The following is a 20,646-nucleotide window of genomic DNA, read 5'->3' on the forward strand; positions in this document are numbered from 1 at the left end:
ACCGAACCGATAGTTAACCGGTTTCATTTTAACAGTTTATTGGTTAACCGGTTCTAGCGGTTCCGGTTAATCGATTTTTTACCGGTTAAACGGTTCGGTTTTCGGTTTCCTTATTTTTCTAACGGTTTAACCGGTAAACCGGTAATAATTTAATTATATGTTTTTATATTTTATAATTTGTATTAGTTATTTTATAAATAATTTTTATAGAATAATTTTTAAAAAACATTATAATCTATATAAAATTTTACAAAAATAAATTAAAAATAAATTAAAATAATTTTATTAAAATATGTAAAATTGTTTTTAGAATTATAAATTAACAAAATTAAAATAGTTAAGCAAATTAAAATTTGATGTTTTCAAAGTTCAACCTTAACTTTATGTTTTTAACTTTCTCTCAAGCACGTCCAATACTGAAACACATAAAATCAAAGTTATAAATTATAATTTACCGATTTTACTTCTCATTCTATCGGTTGAGAAGGGGATTCTATCATATTCGCTTATACTTGGTTGGTCAAAGACTAATCGACATAATGAATTTGAATTTTCTCAAGAAACATATAAAAACCTAACAGAATAGCTATAAAATATATTATATTGTTACAATAAAATTATATATTATAACGTAATCCTAAATATATCAATTAAAATATTTTATTATAATATAATATATTTATATTATATTATAATAATAATATAATATATTATAATAGAGAAAAAAAGATAGAGAATTCTATAATAGGAAAGTGCAAACAATAATTTAAAAAAATATATTTTATAAATTTATTACTTAATTTAAAAAAATTGAATTATCGGTTTCTGGTTAAACCCGGTTAACCGGCCAGAACCGACCAAAATCGGTAGAACCAGAACCGGTAAAACCGATACCTTTAACGGCCGGTTAACCGATTTGTAAAATAAAAGCCAAAACCGGTATTAACCAGAACTGTTTAACTGGTTAACCGGTCGGTTGAACACCGCTAGAGTCACTATAATATGTTTTACAAGACATTAAATAAATGATGTCTTACCACAATTTTAAAGTTTAATTCATCTCTCGCAATGCTAATAAACTCGCAAATTTGATTTGATAGCAAAACAATGTTGAAAATTTTATTTTCCGCTTTCATTTTTCTTTTATGTTTCAATACTACTTAAAAAAAACTTTTTGTAATAACATTATATTTTCTTAAGTTATTGAAAGATAATTTATAAAAAAAAAATACAGTACATAATGTCTCTTTAGACAAGATAATTGATATGATCAAAATATGAAAATATCCTACAATGATCAATGTGTACAAATCAAAAATTAATAATTGAGTGGACTAGGGTTACAAGGAATTCTTTTCTTTTTTTTTTGTTGTCTAATCCAAATTGGATAAAACAACCAACAATAGTGTAAGATTATTGAGATATATCTTGTTCTATGTTTAAGTAGTACAGGAAATAGTATAAAATACATGGTTAGTATAGTCTCTAGATAATTTTAAATAATGTGATTATCAAATGGAAAGGAAAATAAAATACACAAAATTCAATATGTTTACTTTGATAATCATGAAAGAAGATTTCTTTCTTCCTTCTCTCTAAGTATTGCAATTCATACTTGTTTGAATATTCATGGTTTATTTTCTAGAAGAGGAGGTATTAGGTCAACTAATTTACATGTCTTAGTTAGCTACATAGGTCAATTAATTTACAAGGCTTAATTAGTTACATGTCTTACATTATTGCTTTATGTAGGCTGGCCTCTTTTGCTTGTATTATTGTCTTCCATTACTCTTCCAACCGCCCTTTATGAAACCCCAAACCGAAAATCTTCTTGTTTCTTTACTTGTAAAAACTTTGCCCACATTGTTTAAGATTGAACTCTGATCACTCTAGTTGGCATGTAATTACATCCTTTTCAAGATACCTTGATTTATATGTAAAATTATCTCATTTTCTTAACAGGAATATGAAGAGACTATTATTTCAATGTGTTTATACAAGAAGAAAAAAAAAATGAGCTACTGCTCCATCGAGTAAATACCTCTAGCTCGGTGTCATTAGTTAGAATTTTCACACCCAAACCAAAAAGATCATTACCAACCTTGACATTCAAGAATGATGATCTACGATTACCAACCTTGACATTCAAGAATGCTGATTCGCGATTACCAACATCTGTCTAACTCTAATCAATATGCATTTTCAACCAAGCTCATCAAAATTGGGAATCACCAACTCTCATAAAACAAAGTAGGATAATCAACATTGGAACACAATTTTTCAATGTTTCTTGTAAACTAGATCCATAAATTAAAGTGTTACAAATAAGGCAATTTGTGAACATTTATATTAGAAAACACTAGAAGCAAAAGTTGTAAAATAAAAGGGTGTTCAAATAAGCAATTTTTACAACAAACACAGTTGTTCAGTGATATTCATTAGCAAACATACAACTAAAATAGACAATTAGGGCTGAAAGAAAGGTTGGTTGCCTATCCACAAGACAACATGGAAATATGATGTCTCTTCACGGTTCAAGATAGTTGAGGATGAAATAGTGATCAATGTGTAAGTTCTTATATTGAATCACAAATCAAAACATTAATAATTGACTGATCTAGGGTTACAAACAAAAACAAATTGTCTAATCCAAATTGGAGAAAAAAACCAAAAACGATATCAATAAGATTATTGAGATATGTCTTGGTCTATAATGAAAGAAGTTTTTTCTCTTCCTTCTCTTTTAAGTATTACAATTCATACTTGTTTGAATATTCATTATTTCTTTTTATAGACGAGTAGGTACCAAGTCAATTAATTTACAAGGCTTAATTGGTTACATGTCTTACATTATAGCTTAGGCTGGCCTGTTTTACTTGTATTATTATCCATTTGTTCAATACTTGTTAAACAACAAGATTTTCCTTAACATAAGGAATAATTGCACTTTATCTTATGTTTCAAACAAAAACAAAATTAAATTTTAACTCACCTGTAGTAATTTAAATGAAAAAAAAAAAGTCTTATATACCAAAAGTTTCAGGTTCAATTTTTATTAAGAATGCTTTTAAGTTAAAATAACCTATCTTGCTTTAAGTTGAAATAGTACATATTAACCAATTTTCTCATATCTGAAGCAATCCACAGACCCAACTTGCCTTACATGTTGATATAATTAAACTTGTGAAGAAATCAATATCTTGAACTAATTCATCATCACTCCATAGATTGACTATCATGATTGAAAACTGTTTCCTTTGTAACCAGAGAATAAAAACATTCTCTTAAATCTTATGTATGACCAAACCATTACTCTTCCAACCACCCTTTATGAAACCCCAGACCGAAAATCTTCTTGTTTCCTTACTTCAGTTGTTTAAGATTGAACTTTGATCACTTCAGTTGGCATGTAATTCCATCCTTTTCAAAATACCTTGATTTATATGTAAAATAATCTCAATTTCTTAACAGGAATATGAAGAGACTATCAGCTCATTGTGTTGCAACAAGGAAAAAAATTGATATACTGATCCATCGAGAAGGTACATTACTCAATGTATGAATTTGAATTTTCACACCCAAACCCAAACCATTTATAAAAAGAAGTTATTGCTCTCAAGTGAAAACACTACCAAAAAGATCCGCAATTACCAAACTTGACATTCAAGAATGTTGATCCGCAATTAACAACTATTCAAATATTTGTCCAACCAAGATGCATCTTAAACCAAGCTCTTATAAAACAAAGTAGGATAAACAACATTGGAACACAACTTTCCAATGTTTCTAGTCAATTAGATCCATAAAAAAAAGTGTTACAAATAAGGCAAATGTGAACATTTATATTAGAAACACTAGAAACAAAAGTTATAAATCAAATAAGCAATTTTTACATCAAACACAATTGTTGAGTGATATTCATTAGCAAACATACAACTAAAATAGACAATTAGGGTTGAAAGAAAGTTTAGCTGCCTACCCACAAGACAACATGGATTACTAAAAAAGAAATTACATACATGCATACAACTAGAACTGCAGAAAAGGGGATTGAGAAGAACAATAAACTTATTAATGAAGGAAGGAATGAAGTAAAGTTAAGCCTTTCTAGGAGATTTGGTAGCCTTGGATGGGGATTTAGGCTCTTTTACAGCTGCCTTTTCACTCTTCTTAGGAAGAAGAACTGGGTTAATATTGGGTAATACACCACCATGAGCAATTGTCACACCTGCAAGCAGCTTTCCAAGTTCTTCATCATTTCTCACAGCCAGAAGAACATGCCTGGGAATGATCCTGTTCTTCTTATTGTCCCTTGCTGCATTCCCAGCCAATTCAAGAACCTAACACAATCGTATTATTTCAATTATAATCAGGCTGAATTAACATGATTGAAACCTATTATCCATGGATTCTTCACAAACCCTATTATTTAAACCTACTAAAATTGCATCAAACAGTCTAGAATCATCTGATTTAAAGCTGAATTATCAAACCCTAATATCAATCTACACGTCAAATGATTTTGGGTGTTTGCAGAATGAGATCTTTAATCATATTAGAGAGAAAATAGAGATAGAATAGTACCTCAGCAGCAAGATACTCGAGAACAGCGGCGAGGTAAACAGGAGCACCGGTTCCAATACGCTGAGAGTATCGTCCTTTCTTCAAGTAACGACCGATCCTACCGACGGGAAACTGTAAACCTGCCTTGACGGACCTAGACACCGGCTTCTTCTTTGGGCCGCCGCCCTTTCTGCCACCGGCACCTTTCTTCGACTTAGAACCAGCCTCCATTTCTCACCGGAGAGGATAAAAAGAAATCTAAGGTACAGATAAGAAAGAAAGAGATGAGAATGGAATATTTTTGGGGAGAAACACAGAGCTAGCGGTGAAAGAAGAGATCTGTTTCCTTTCTCTGCTTACGAGCGTAGAATACGGAGACCAAATGTGCCCACTCATATACGGTGGTAAAGCGGCCTTGATTTTGGTGCTGGATCGGAATCTAATCGACGACGTTGAGTTTGCTTCTTACGATCCAAGTCCTTTCTTTTCAACCAATTAATAGATGACACGTGTGTGATTTGTGTTTGTTTGGTTTGGAATAAGTTTTTAAATAGTTTCAAATCCAAGAAAGATGTAACTATAATGAGCTTCAAATTCATTAATATAATTGAATTAGATATAAATTTTGTGAATAACTAAATGGAAAAAAAAAAAAAATAAAATTTTAACTTATGCTACATAAAATTTCAATAATAATAATTTGTCTAACAATTATTGAGGTATTTTTATATATATAATATGACATAAATGGAGAAATTTGACAAAATGACCCATTGATGGTTGATTTTGAAAAATGACTTGTAATATTTGCATAAATGAAATTTTTGGCATTTACAAAGTTCAAAATACGCATTCGCGTCACGTGAAATATGTATTCTTGTGACGCGAGATAGCTTATGAAATATCCACAATGCCCTTAAAAATACCCTTTCGCGTCACGCGAAGAATGAATGTTCGTGTCGCGAATAAGTAGGCGAGCATGTCTTCACGCCAAACTCTAATATAAACAAGTCTGTTAGGTTTTCATTCTACCTGCAGTTTTCCTATTAAACGATGGAGTCTTTTCGATAGAATTTTATTTATTCACGGACTCATTCTACCTTAGTGGAGCAGTTTTTTGTAGAGTTTCATGGAAAATCCGTCTTGCAAATATTGTCGAGAAATTTTCATGAAACTCTACTAAGAAACTGCTCAACTATGGTAGAACACGAACTCATTCTACCTTACTTCTGAGCAGTTTTCAATAGGAATCTTACAAAAAATTGCTCAAAAGTTTGATTAAATAAATCTTAAGGGGCCTTGAAAATCTAATTATTATATGCAATAGATCTGAACAATTTATATGAGGATTCCATAGCCCCATAAGATCTATTTTATCAAAATTTTGAGCGATTTTTTGTAAGATCCGGTGAGCGATGAAGTCCTTGGTTGGAGAGATGAAGTCTTTTCCCAGATCCGGTGAGCGATGCAGTCTTTCATTGCAGAGATGGAGTATTTGGTACCATATGTGCCTCCATTGGAAGATAAACAGTCTTCGAGTCACTTCCAGACTGAAATGCAAGCAAGGAAGTCATAGCAAGAATACCAAGAAGAGTTTAAAGTCTTCTACTTTGTTTATTAATGCTATATGTATATGTATGTTTTTGTTTGCTTTGTTGAGCTTCAACATGGTTTATTAACGACATATTTTAGTATGATAATTGATATTCTTAGCATATTATGTTTGGTTTAGCATATTATGTTTATTATGTTTTGTTTATTAAAACATTCACGTCACGACCAATACCCATTGAAACATAAATCAAATAAAAAATTACATAAAAATGCGCATTTAAACATTGAAACATAAATTACATAAAAATGCACATTTAATACTATTTAAACATACTTTGAAACATAATTCACATAAAAAATGCACACCTAAACATACTTTGAAATATAAATCACATAAAAAATGCACATCTAAACATACTTTGAAACATAAATAACATAAAAATGCACAATAAAAGTGCGTCGCGTCACGCGAAAGTTGGTCGCATAATGCGATCGCGTCACGCGAAAGTTGGTCGCATCACACGATTGCGTCACATGAGATTTGGTCGCGTCACGCGAAGTGTGGAAGGAGAAGAGGCTGCACGCATTTCAACATGCGACAAACTCTATTTATAAGTCCCTCATCTCGTGACGCGTCCCTTCCTTGTGTTATAATATTTATATCTTGTCTTCTCGTCTCTCTCTAGCTGCTCATCTTAGGGAGAATGTGAATACGAATGCAAAGAATGTGAAGAGACTCAAAAGGGAAAAAATTTATGATGGTTGTCTTCGCGTACAAGTCGTTGTGTTTGTTGTTGTGTTCGCTGCTTACGGTTTAGGGTTTAGGGAGAGGGAGTCACTTACGGTTTATGGTTTAGGTTTAGAGAGAATGGGGAGAAGACCGAGAAGAGAGAGAATAGGGAAGAAGAGGGGCAAGAAAAAATGGGGGGAAATTTATTAAATATTAAGGGCATTATGGACATTTCACAAGCTACATCTTCGTGTCACGAGAATACATGTTTCGCGTGACGCGAAGGGGTATTTAATTTGGACTTTGTACATGCTTGTCCAAGAATTCGTATATAACTTAAGTGATACAATAAAAGCTTTTTCTATTCTTTTATTAACTGATTTATGCATCGGATTTCATTCCCCCCATGGGTGGGAACTAATGATCGGTTCTGTCTACAAAGATTTTGGATTTGTTCATAACGATCAAATTCTATCTGGTCTTGTTTCCACCTTTCCAGTAATTCTAGATACAATTTTAAAATATTGGATTTTCCGTTATTTAAATCGCGTATCCCCCTCACTTGTAGTAATTTATCATTCAATGAATGATTGACAAATGATCTACTCAGTTTTGTTACTTTGTAGTTATACATAAGAAAAACTTTTTAAATCGTATTTAAAAAGTCATTTATACAAACATTATGAGGGCTTGAGTCATTTCCCCAAAACCGATCATTATTGGGGTCATTTCGTCAAATTTCTCCATAAATGAGAGTTGATTAAACATAACGACAAAATAAATATAAAAGCACAAGTGTCTAAAGTGTCATTAAACATACACGAAACACAATGATATTAACTATTTGGGAACAATAATGAAGATATAAGCAAAAAATGTTCACCAACGAATAAATATAAAAACTAACGTCAACGAGTTCGAGAATTTTAACAAGTTTTTCCTCTCGCAACATAACTCATTTTGTAACAAGCTGTCATCCCTCATCGACAATCTTTGCACATGTAATTTGTAAAAATACGGATTCCTATCGTGTACTTCTAAAGCAAGGTTAGGGTTATGTACCATTGTAGGCCTAGATAGTTATTAGGATAAAGCCTATGCATTTATTAGGTATTATACCTTTGAGATGTGTTTATTAAATTGAAAACGTAATATAAATCTTTTTCAAAAGTCAAGTTTATGTTTTTAAGTTAAACAATTTAATACCCAGCAAAACCGCTTGAAAGTTTTACCTCTTAGAAAAATTTTGTTTTGAAAAAAGCTCGAGGTTCGAGAAATCTTAACTTCGGTTTACGTGTTAGACATCTTTTAAATAAAATATTATTTTAAAATATTTATAGAAATATGTTCTGACATTAATTTTTTTTTTATCAAATTTTAAATAATCTTTTAGATTTGAAATAATCAAATAAAAATTTGATTAAAGAAATATTTACTTAAATTAATTAAAAATAATTAACTTAAAAGATTATTAATTTGATAAAGACTCACCAATTAATTTTTAAAATCAATAAAAATATACGTATAAACGTATTTTTAACTAGAGTTTCATTTTGGTTCGTAATTTGGTGATACTTGGGAAAGAGTTTTCACGCTACATCCTTCGTGCCCGTTAAAAACAATCTCTACTTTATAAAATTTTAGCTTTTAAAAATTGGTTATGTAACACCCGAAAAAACCCTTTAATTTGAATTTGCGGAATAGCTCAAAGTTCGAGAAATTTCAACATCGATTTTCATGTCAGGAATCTTCTTTTAAAATAAAATATCATTTAAAAGGTTTTTGAATGATCCCTTAAAACTTTTGAAATTAATTAAAAAATAATTAATTTCCGGATTCAATTTTAAATAATTCGAGGATTTAATGTAATCAAATCACAATTTAATTTTTTAGAAATTCTTGAGTTTAAATTAATTAAATATAATTCATTTAAAAGATTATTTATTTGAAATAAAGTCGCCAATTAATTTTTGAAAATCAATAAAAGTTGGTATACGTGTACAAACGTATTGGCCAGAGTTTCTTTTAGTAGTTTGGTGATACTCGGGAAAAGACTTTCGTACTTCATCCTTTGTACCTGTTTTAAAAACGATCTCTACTTATAAATTTGGCTTTTGAAAACCGGTTGTATCACGTTTTTTTTATCGATTATTCTTTCGGTCCTAAGCATGCATAAAGTTTGTGCGTTATTTAAAATATTATAACGATAATATTTAAATGTTTGTACCTATTGCTGATGACGTTGACTTAGGGAGGAAATACCTGAAGAACATTAGTCATTTTTAAGGGTGTTAGGGTTTAAAAATAAACACCAAACATGCCTTAGTCAAAAAAAAATTTGTGGAAATATCCCAAAAATATTTTGAAATCATTTTCTATTTTTTCAGAATTTTTAGAAAATATTTTGGGTTTATAAAATTACAAAAATAATTTTAGGTTTTAAAAAATGAACCAAAAAGGCCTTAGGACCGGAGTCCTAAGCCTTGGGTTCGTTTTTATCGGTTAGGTTCTAAAAACCCTCGGTCTAGGTCGAAGAGCCTTTCAGTTGAGACTCGGGATCTTCGGTCGGAGTGTCAAAGTCCCTCGGTCTAGGTGCTAAGGACTCTTAGTCCTTGGCTGAAATCATCAGTCTGTGTGTATAAACTCACCGGTCTTGGTCTAGCTCTAGCTAAGTTTATCGGTCCTAGGTTCTGAAATTCTCGATTAGGGTCAAGATTCTTCGGTCATAGGTTTAGACTTCTCGGTCCTAGATATACAAATCATCGGTCGGACCTCTCGGTCCTAACTCAAGAATGTTGGTCGAACCTCTTGGTCTTAGGTTCGAATTTCTCGGTCCTAGGACTCAGTCCGGATCGATGATTGTCGGTCGGACCTCTCAGTCCTCGAGAACACAAAGGTTGCAGATTTTTTAATTTTGATTTAAGCTTGAATTTTTTGATCCAAGAGTTTGGGTAGCTTCATAAAGTTATCAGGAACATGTTGATCATCATTTTAAGGTATCAATGAACCTAGATGATGATCAAACCGTTCAAAACAATTTGTGACCAAAAATGAATTTTTGATTTTAAAGCTGTTTTGAGGATAAATGAGTTATCCAATAGCTTCCTTATATATCATATACTATATTGGTACCAAAACAAGAATAATGGTTGTTCGTTTTGACCAAATCAAGAACTCGAAAATTTCAATTATTTTGAAATTTTTAATTTTGATCAAAAATGATCGGGGTGGATCAAACATGATCCAAAAAGTTACCCAACATGATTAAAATCATGTTGAGATGCTTTCTAGGTCGTGATTCAAGAGAATTAACCCAAGAACAACAAATACGTTTTTTGATTTTTAAAATTCAAATTTGAGTTTTTCTATTTTAGGTAGATTGATTATCTCTAACCTATCTAGAAAGCTTATAAATGATCTTATGAATGATTTCCAACCATAAAACATCATAAACAACAAGCATACAAGCTTATGCAATTTGAAATATAAATAATTCAAATTGAAACTGTAAATATGAATTATAGGGTGATTGAAACATTACCAAGGATTGGAGAACACTACTTGATCTTTAAGGAAGCTTTTGGGATGCTCAGATTCAAACTTTAAGGCCTTAAACAGAAAATTCGAAAAATCCAAAAGCTTAAATCTTTATTGGTGGATTTTTTATTTTCTTCTTTTTGAATGTGGAGAGTGGATCTTTTGCCTTTGAAATGTCTCAAAGGGAGTATTTATAGCATCCCTGAATTGGTGGAGGATTCAAGTGGATCGAATCAGCCAAAACGTCATTATTGACGTTTTGGTTGTTCTTGAGCCAACTTGGCAAAATAGGGATGAATAAAGTAACATAAATGATTAGAAAAGTAGGGTAATCATTTCAGCTTTTGAATCAACCGCAAAGATGGACGGTGGAGAAAGTTCCATATTTGCAAATTAAATACGGGTCTTTGATGTTAATCCCTCTAGTGATCGCGATAACGAAAAAGGTGGTACATGAAACGTCGTCGTTTCATGTGCATTTAGGCGTTCCGTCAACGGTCCGTCCAACATCGTTGGTGTTTGGGCGTTCCGTTAGTGATCCAGTTAATGGGCGTTAGTCGATCGTCTGCTTCTTGGGCATGCGTGTCTCTGGCTACAGCGGGCTACACAGACACTTCATGGCATTGGATGAGATTCCAATGTCCATTCGATGGATGCAGTTTCGGCTGTAGTCTTCCTCTAGGATTTCGGCTACACCCGATTACAATTTATTTTTATTTTAAAACTTTAAGGTTTTCCTATATGATTTCACCCTTTTTGCTTTAATTTTGTTTTTTTCAATACAAAAAATATTAAATAAATATGGCAAATATTTTACCAATTTATTTTATTTATTTTTGCATATTTTAGGGTTAAATAAATAATTTTGAGGGATGAAATGTGTAACCTCATTTCATCCTAAATTATTTATTTTAATCCCTTGATTTTTTACTAAAATAATGTTAAGATAAATGAATACAATATTTACCCCAATTTTTTTTATTTTGACCATTTTCCTTAATTAATTAGGCTTTAATTATCAAAATAATTATTAATTGTTTTAATTGAGTTTTGGTCACGTGGTTAATTATTTTGATTTTATTTATTCAAAAATAAATCAAAATAATTATTTTAATTTTATAGATTGGTGTGTAGATTTGTAGTGTTTACAGGTTGTATAACGTTTTATTTTAACCAATTATTCTTCGAATCCTAAACATGCACATGTTTTTCATTGGTATTTAAACATTGTAACAACAATATTTAAACGTTGGTACATGTAGCTCATGATGATGACTATGGAGGAATGTACTTAAAAAAACATTAGTTTAAAGTCATTAGAGTTTAAAAATAAATCATAAACAAGCCCTTATCAAATTATTTTTTTATGAAATCATTCTAAAAATATTTTGAAATCGTTTATTATTTTTATTTTTATGTTTAGAAAATGTTTTAAGATCCCAAAATTATAAAAATAATTTGGAATATTAAAAATGGAACCAAACAGACCCTAGGTTTGGTGTTCTCGGTCTTGTGTGCAATTTCCATTAGTCGGGGCTAAAACCCTCGGTCGGGGTGTTGGAGCCCCTTGGTCTGGGTGTTGAAGTCCCTCGGTCATATGCGGAAATCCTCGGTCGGGGTGTAGAGTCCCTCGGTCGGGTGTGGGAATTCTCGATCGTAGGTTAGCCTTGGGCCAACTTGTCTCGGTCCTTGGCATGAAGAACACTCGGTACTGGGTTAGCCTTGGGCTAACTTTTATTAGTCTTGGGTGATGAGAATGTTCGGTCCTAGGTTAGCCTTTGGCTAACTTTTATCGGTCCTGACTAAACCGGGGCTAGGTTTCTTAGTTTTCAAGAACATCAAAACTATAGGTTTTGAAGTGTTCGTTTGGGGTCCGAATCCTTTTATCCAAGGGCTTGAGAAGCTTCCAATAGTTCTAGTGTCATTTATAATATCTTCTTAATGTATCATTCGACCAGGAAAATGTTCCATTTAAACCAAATAGTTTTAGTAAAAAATGGGCGGTTAACCTGACCTATACATGAAAATAAACATAGATCTATCATTTGTACTTGTTTATTAACCAAAAGAAACAATTATTGAAATCTTCATGCAGTGATCGAAAATACACCGGTCTTTTATCTTAAGCAAAATGACCTGAAATTAAGAAACTAAGATTGAATTAGCTAATTATAAGAAAAACTGAATTTAAATCACTCAAACAAACTTATATTAACTGTTTCAACTTCCAACTTCAAATAGAAAAGAGGTAGTGATTGATGATTACAAATTATTTTCATAAACAAAAATAAGGACCTTCTATCTCTTTTTTTTTCTTCATCTATTTTTCTCCCTGCACTTTTCTTGTGACATGAATGTCCTTTTATAGACATCCCGACTTCAGATATTCGCATCAGGTCCTCTATTTCGGTTGAAACATATCTTCTATGGTCTTCGATTTCGGCTTCTTAGGGCTAGGGGCATGATGTCGATATGATGGATGCCTCTTTTCTAACGATCCATAGCTTTGTTAACGTCGACAACCTACACAAGGAAGAAGACAATGTAGTATTCGTTTAAGAAGTGCTATGTTTTTTTGGGGGGGAAAGGGGACGTCTTCTTCCCTCTTTAGTAGTACGCAAAGGTCCCGTCTCCTTCCTTTGTTGCAAAGAGGTTGTTGCCTCTTTGTTTGTTTTATTTTACATTCAAAGCCTATTGTTAAGGGACAAACGTTCAACTTTTTAAAGTAATATATTTTATTTATTCAATCTCGATCTAACCTATTTTATTATTCAAAATCAGTTTTCATATTTTAATTAATTTATTTTATTATATTTAAACTTATTATTAAATATATATATATTTAAATTATTATTTTTTATTAAAATATTTAAATTATTACTTTTATAAATTAGATTATTTATATTTTGATATATATATTTTAAATTATTATTTTTATAAATTTTATAATTTTAATATATATATTTACATTTCAATTATTATTTATATAATATAATAAATATTCACTTTATCATTCTGATAAATAATTAATAAATACTGATATATTTAAAATATTTTAATCATAACCATAACCATAAATAATAATTTAATAATTTATAAAACTAATTTGACAACTTTACTCAAAAACATCTTTGACTACGTTTCATATAACCTTCTTGGTCACATCTCCCATTAGTCTTTCGTGAGTTATCCAATTCAATTCGAATACAATGGTTTGACTTCGTTAGTTTTTCTTTTTTCTCAAAATTTCATTTAGAATAAAATTATTATATTTTTTTCAATCATGTGCTATTGAGAACGTCCAATATCGATTTTCTTGAATATATCTGAAATCGTTAACACTATATTTTATGTTAGGTTTGTTCGTTAATAAACATTTTTTACTTACTGTTTCTCAAATGTTTAATTTCGTTATTTTCCACTTTATTTGGTGACACTTTGAACAATCGTATTTTTTATAATGTTTTTGTCATTATATTCAAACAATTCTCATTTATATAATATTGGATTAAACTTTTTGAAATAAAAATAAAATGTTATATAAAATAATAATTAACAATAATATATATATTAAAATATAAATAATTGAATTTATAAAAATATTAATTTAAATATATGTTTAAAAATATAAATAATCAAATTTTTAAAAATAATAATTTAAATATTTTAATAAAAATAATAATTTATATAAATATATTTAATAATAAGTTTAAATATAAATAATAAAAAAAAAACTGAGTTTGAATAGTAAAGTATGTTAGTTTGAGAATAAATGAACCAAGTAGTTTAGTTTGAGAAGTTGAACGAGAAAGTTCTTGTTAGTGTGGGGTCTGGTCAATTGGCCTACGCCTATTTAGTTGGGAAATTTGATGAAATGACCATAATAATTGCCTTAATTGGACAAATGAATAACGCCTAATAAAAATTGCATAAATGACTACTTCTTATTTTTTGGACAAAAATATCTGTCTCGTAACCTTAATTCGTCGAGTGTGCCGTCGCGAGACAGAGTATTTTTGTCCGAAAAATAAAAAGTGGTCGTTTGCGCAATTTTTATATTGAAGATGTAAAAATTATTGTCTACAATTACCTCCACAATTATGACTTTATTTGAACTTAAAACTTTCTAAATGAGAATCGAACTCATTACATTTAAACTTTTAAAAATCACTCGTACTACTCAAGCAACCTTAGTGCGTTTATACCAATTAAAAGTAAAAGAAATATCGATTATATTTTCTTATCATACATAACCATGAAGTTTCAAATATTTAGATATAATTACCAAAACAATGCTATTGAGAGCTTCCATCCTCAAGTTGTCATCAACTAGTTCTTTTGGTGCATCTGGTGGTCCTTGAGCAAAAGTCTTTTGGCATTCGACAGCCCCATATAATGCACCCAATCCATAATACTGAACAATTCTCACAAATTCTCCATTATCCAACGATGTCTTTATTTGCTCAAGGTAGCTGACGGTGTTACGATAGCGTTGAGCGCATGTTATATACCTAACATTGAGAGCGATAGGGGGGTATTTATAAATAAGAGACTCAAGGTATTGATATGTGCTATTGGCTTTGGTTTTGGCTATATCTATTGATATGTAGCATAGACCCTTTAGATCGGATGTGGCAGCCCCCGGGTAAAAGAAAAAAAGTCTATTGCATAAGATAGGATTTAAAGATCTTGCACAAACTTGAGCAACTAAAGAGTCTGGTTTTAATGGAGGCAATGCAAATGAGAAAGTAAAAAAAATTGACAATAGAAAAAGAACACTCAATTTGAAAAAGTAAGAGTAACCCATAATTATGATGTTTTTTTTTTCTCTCTTGGTCTCTATGGAATGCCCATTTAAATAGTTCTCAGATTGAGAAATCACACTATAGATATATATAATCTCTTATTATATATCCTAAATTTTTTTCCATTAATTTTATTTATTTAATAAGGAATCAAATCTTTTATAATTAGTTTATATCTATATTATAAACTTTACATAATCTTTTCTAAATTTTAGTCAATGTAAAAAGTTATTAAAAAACTATATATTTGGATCATATATTAATTTTATATTAACAATTATATATATATATAATATTAATTCTTATAAATAAATTTAAATTATAGAAAAATAATAATTGGAGATTTACTCAATTCTAATTCATTTCAAAATTTTCTTTTTTTATTAGTTTCTTTAATTCTAAAGTATTCTTATTTTAGTATATATATAAACTATTTACTTTTAAATTATAAATTTTGTTTTTGTAACATACATTTATAGAAAATAGTTTTTTCAATTTAACATCTTTTATTTAATAAAGAATCAAATCTCATATAATTGATTTATGTCTATATATATATGTACTTATAGTGGTGTACATTAATATATAATATTGGTCTTAGTTATTTATTAATGTCAGTTAGAATGAAGTTAATAAATAAGCCTAAAATTCTAGTAGTAAGTACTGATTGTCCTTTTTAAAATAAATTAAAAACTTAGTCAAATTCAATTAAAAATTTACTCAATTTTAATTCATTCTTTTTACTAATTTCAAATAATTCCCATTAAAGTGTGAACATGTGACAATCCAACTTGTCTTTATATATAATATTTATTTAATTGATAAAGAATAATCTTTTAAATTAATATATATCTATATATTCATAAAAGGGTACAAAACTTATGTAAAACAAGTCGATTATTCATTTATATTAATGTATAATATTATAATTTTTGAAAATGAATTTAATAAATAATCTTAAATTTTTATTACCATTTTAAAATAAACTAATATTCTATAGAAATTTCATGCATTTGTATATTTTTTATTATAACTTTATTAGTTTTAAAAAAGTCTCTTAAAATAATTAATTTGTTTAAATATAGGAAACTAGTCTATACCCTAGGCTAACTAATTTTATTTTCATTTAAGCTCTTATAATTATTTTTTATTTATATAATTATAAAATATTAATAAAATCTTGTCTAAATTTTAATTATTGGGTGTTTCTAAAATAAAAAAAATACATTTGCACAATTTCTCTATAATAAACTACATTAATATATAATATTAAATTTTATTATTCAATATTTTTTAATTTGGGAGAACTAGCATTACAACCCACGGTCATGATCCCGTTTCAATTCAAAACGCTTTTAAAATGAATCGAAATCCGTGACTTTTTTATCTCTTAAGTCGATTAAATCGAAACCCGTGACTTTTTTATCTCTTAAGTCGACTATTATGTGTTACTGGGTGAGTTTATTATTCAATTTTTTCTGGCTTGTTCTTCTTGGCAGCTATCTGACAATAGATGTCACTAGTAGAAAAAAGGTCTTTTGTAACGACGGCTAGTAACGGCGCTCGAACGCCCTTACTAATACTTAATAAACCGTTACTATTAATACATGTACTGGGATTTATAAATCTTTTCTATGTACATGAAACTTTCTTAAAGACTAATTATAAAGACTCCCATTCATAATTTAATAGTTATTAGCAATGAGATATGACTTATAAATTTATATTACAAAATTATGAATTTAAATTAGAAAATTGAATTTAATAAGTAATCATTAATAAGTGCAATCTTTTAAGTGAAATAAATACGATTATAACCGCTTCAATTTTTTACGTCTAGTTATTTCATATATATATATATATATATATATTATGGAAGTTTTTCTTCTCTAAATATTAGATCATTATTTTATTTTTAACAAATAAAATAGAAATATAATTTCATTCATTTAAACTGTTCTAAAATGAAAATAATAAATTTTAGAAAAAACATATATGTCTAGAAAGTATATTGTGAATTTTCTTTGTCACCATATATTAAATCATTATTTTATTACTAAGAAAAATATAAATATTATTATATGTTATTTATACTATTTTAAAATGCATTAAAAAATATTTAGAAGAAAAAAAACAACTTATAATATAATCCTTCTTTCATCAATATTAGATTAATACAAGTCTATTTTATTAAAATAAAATTAACAATTTCAAACCCTAATTAAAATTATGGACATTTTTATTAAAACAAAAATTAAATTCTGAGTCTAATTAAAATAAAATTAATTTTTTTTATTAAAGTAAAAATAATATTTCCAAAAATCCTAATTAAAATTAGAAAACATTTTTTTTAAAATAGAATGATGATTCCAAGAACCCTAATTAAAATTAGAAAATACTTTTATTTAAATAAAAATGATAATTTCAAAAGTCCTAAATAAAATTAGAAAACATTTTTGTTAAAATAAAATGATGATTCCAATTACATAATTAAAACTAGAAAATATTTTTATTAAAATGAAAATGACAATTCTAACTAAATTAGGAAATATTTTTATGAAATGAAAATAATATATCCAATAATTCTATATAAAATTAAGTAATATTTTTATTAAAATAAAAATGATGATTCTAAGAATCTTAAATAAAATTAGAAAATATATCTATTAAAATGAAAATGATGATTTCCAAAATTCTAACAAAAAAAAAAAATAGGAAAATATATTTTTTAAATAAAAATGATGAAACCTTAATTATAATCAGAAAACATTTTTATTAAAAAAATGATATCTACAAATTCTATTTAAAATTAAGTTTTTTTTATTGAAATAAAAATGATAACATAACAAATTATACTTAAAATTAGTATTTTTTTTAGTAAAATAAAATGACAATATCAGAACTATTGTTGTCAAAGAATGCACCTCTCCGATGGAAGGTTATGTATGAAAACTCAAGGCTATAAAAAAGAAATGGGAAAATATGAGAATTTGCATCAAACAAGACTATGTAGGTTGAGATAACAATCATCACTAGTTGTTCACCTTAAGGCTTAAACCTTTATCGAAATTGTTAAATCCAAAATAAAAGTGTATTAATTCTATTAGATATACATCAGTCACAAGAAAAAAACGAAAAAAGAGACTCATAGTGGTTGATATATTAAAATCAACACTTCTTTTTCGCCTAGGTTGTCCGGTTTACTAAACAAAAGACAAAAATGTATCGATTCTATCAGATATATCTCAAGTATGTCTATAGTGCAAACGGAAGAAAATAACTTTTAGACCTAGAGTTTTAAGCACATAACTTTCAAAAAGAGAAGCGAAATGTATGTGGTTGAAATATTATGTTTAACGTGAACTTCAAATATTGATGTTCGAGCACAAAAAGATCCCTCAAGATAATTCGACGTTATCGTTTATATTAGAGTTTGAATTCATAAGTGATAAACTCTATATCGAAAAAAATGCAATTACGATAAGTCTCATTCTGAACAGTCGAAGAGACAATGCATTGAACTAATTCTTGAAGATATTTTGATTCAACGTCACCAAACGTGAAAGGACATAAACGCTAAATACCTAAAGGATTAAGAAGGTCTAAATTCCATTTCTCAAATGTGCTTGACAAACGAGTGATAATGAAATAAAAACTACACTAGTGACATTTTTATTGAAAGAAAAATGATAAAAGGGTTACCCATTTCATTAAGCTTGACTTAACAACTAAAATTAAACGATATAGTACGCGGAAATGTTATCCCGGATTAAGGCTGCAAATGAGTCGAGCCAAGCTCAAGCTTGTTGGAGCTCGAGCTCGACTCGATTAAGTTTTTATTAGCTCGACTCGAACTCAAGCTCGAACGAGCTTATAAATTTGAACTCGAGTTCGACTCGACTCGAAAACTTGAACCAAAATTGAATTATATATAATAAATTAAATTTTTATATATTTTTTAATATTATATATATTATATACTTTTATTATATATAATACAATAACTTTTTTTTATCTTTTTCAATATTATATACAATATACTCATTATTACTTCTTTAGTATTTACTTTTATTATATATATATATATTATATTAATATATATTTTTTATCTTTTTAATATTATACCTAACATATTAGTTATTATATCATAATATTTATTTTTATTATATAATATATCTCTTTCATTATTATTTATAATATACTTTTATTATATATATAATATATTAATATTTTTTTATCATAAATCCCTGATATTGTTTGTCAACTTTTTTCTATTCTCAATCAATTGAAAATCAGTGTTTTTTATATTTATTCAACTCAATCTATATAAACATAAGTTTCTCCTAATACATGAAGAAATTATCTAAAAGCAAAAACAATAACTATAAAAGAAGTTAAAACAAATTTAATTATCAATAGGATTTTGTGAATTAATGAGATGTGAAGATTGAACAAAGAAAAATAAAAAGAAGAGTAAAAGAAATTGTGAAAACTGAATAAGAAGTATATAAAAACTAAAGAAGAAGAGATAAGAGTGACGAAGAAGAATAATAACTAACGAATAAGAAAAGAATAACTAAAGAAGAAAGAAAAACTAAAGAATAGGAGATAAAAGTTATTGAAGAAAAAGAATAACTGAAGAAGAAGAATAACTGAAGAAGAAGAATAACTGAAGAAGAAGAGTAACTGATGAAGAAAATGAAGAGTAACTTGAACAATGAAGAAGATGAAGAGTAACTTGAACAAGAAGAATAATTGATGAAGAAGATGAAGAGTAACTGATGAAGAAGATGAAGAGTAACTGATGAAGAAAAAAAGATAAAAAGTGAAGTTAGAATATGATGAATGAACTATACAGTAGAAATTAGGGTTTATTTTAGGAATTATAGGCCTTCATATTGGGCTTTGAACAGATAGGGAAATAAAAAAAAATATTTTGTAAAATTTTAATATTAAATAAATAAAAAATATTTAATTATTTTGAGGCTCGAAAAAGCTTGACAAACCATCGAACAAACTTTATATGAGCTCGAGTTCGACTCGAATAATAAACGAGTCGGCTCGAGCTCGACTCGAACTCGGTCAAAGTCAAGCTCAAGTCGAGCTTTGACCGAGCAGTTTGCGAGCGACTTGACTCATTTGCAGCCCTATCCCGGATAGCATTGACAATGTATGACTATTAAGACACTAAACATTTCGAGCAATCAATTCAACGTTATCTCTTATAATCATCGACAATGTATGACTATTAATAATGATTGATAGTCAATAACAATGTATGACTATTAAAAACGATTGATAATCATCGATAATGTATGAGTGTTAAAATATTGAGTATTTCGATAGTCATCGGTAATGTATGAGTATTAAAACGTTAAGTATTTAGTCATTGGCTATGTATGATTATCAAGACATGTCATGTCTAGAATCACACGAGTGCTTGCTCGACATCACCGT

General features: G+C 28.6%; 1 protein-coding gene across 1 annotated transcript; it reads right to left on the minus strand.

Moving 5' to 3' along the window:
* Positions 1-3,874: 3,874 nt before the first annotated feature.
* LOC124940116 (histone H2A) lies at positions 3,875-4,983 on the minus strand. Its single transcript, XM_047480601.1, has 2 exons — positions 4,585-4,983; positions 3,875-4,340 (listed from the first exon to the last, which is right to left on the minus strand). The coding sequence occupies exons 1-2, from the start codon at positions 4,792-4,794 to the stop codon at positions 4,098-4,100; spliced, it is 453 nt and encodes a 150-aa protein (XP_047336557.1). The 5' UTR covers positions 4,795-4,983; the 3' UTR covers positions 3,875-4,097.
* Between the last annotated feature and the right edge of the window lie 15,663 nt (positions 4,984-20,646).

Source organism: Impatiens glandulifera, chromosome 5 (assembly GCF_907164915.1).
Source record: "Impatiens glandulifera chromosome 5, dImpGla2.1, whole genome shotgun sequence".
Classification (NCBI taxonomy): Eukaryota; Viridiplantae; Streptophyta; class Magnoliopsida; order Ericales; family Balsaminaceae; genus Impatiens; species Impatiens glandulifera.

Bases quoted from the DNA above. Each gene is read 5' to 3' on its own strand.
- LOC124940116 (XM_047480601.1), bottom strand. From the start codon at position 4,794: ATGGAGGCTGGTTCTAAGTCGAAGAAAGGTGCCGGTGGCAGAAAGGGC. The intron at 4,341-4,584 runs GTACTATTCTAT...CGATTGTGTTAG, and splicing joins TCGAGTATCTTGCTGCTGAG to GTTCTTGAATTGGCTGGGAA.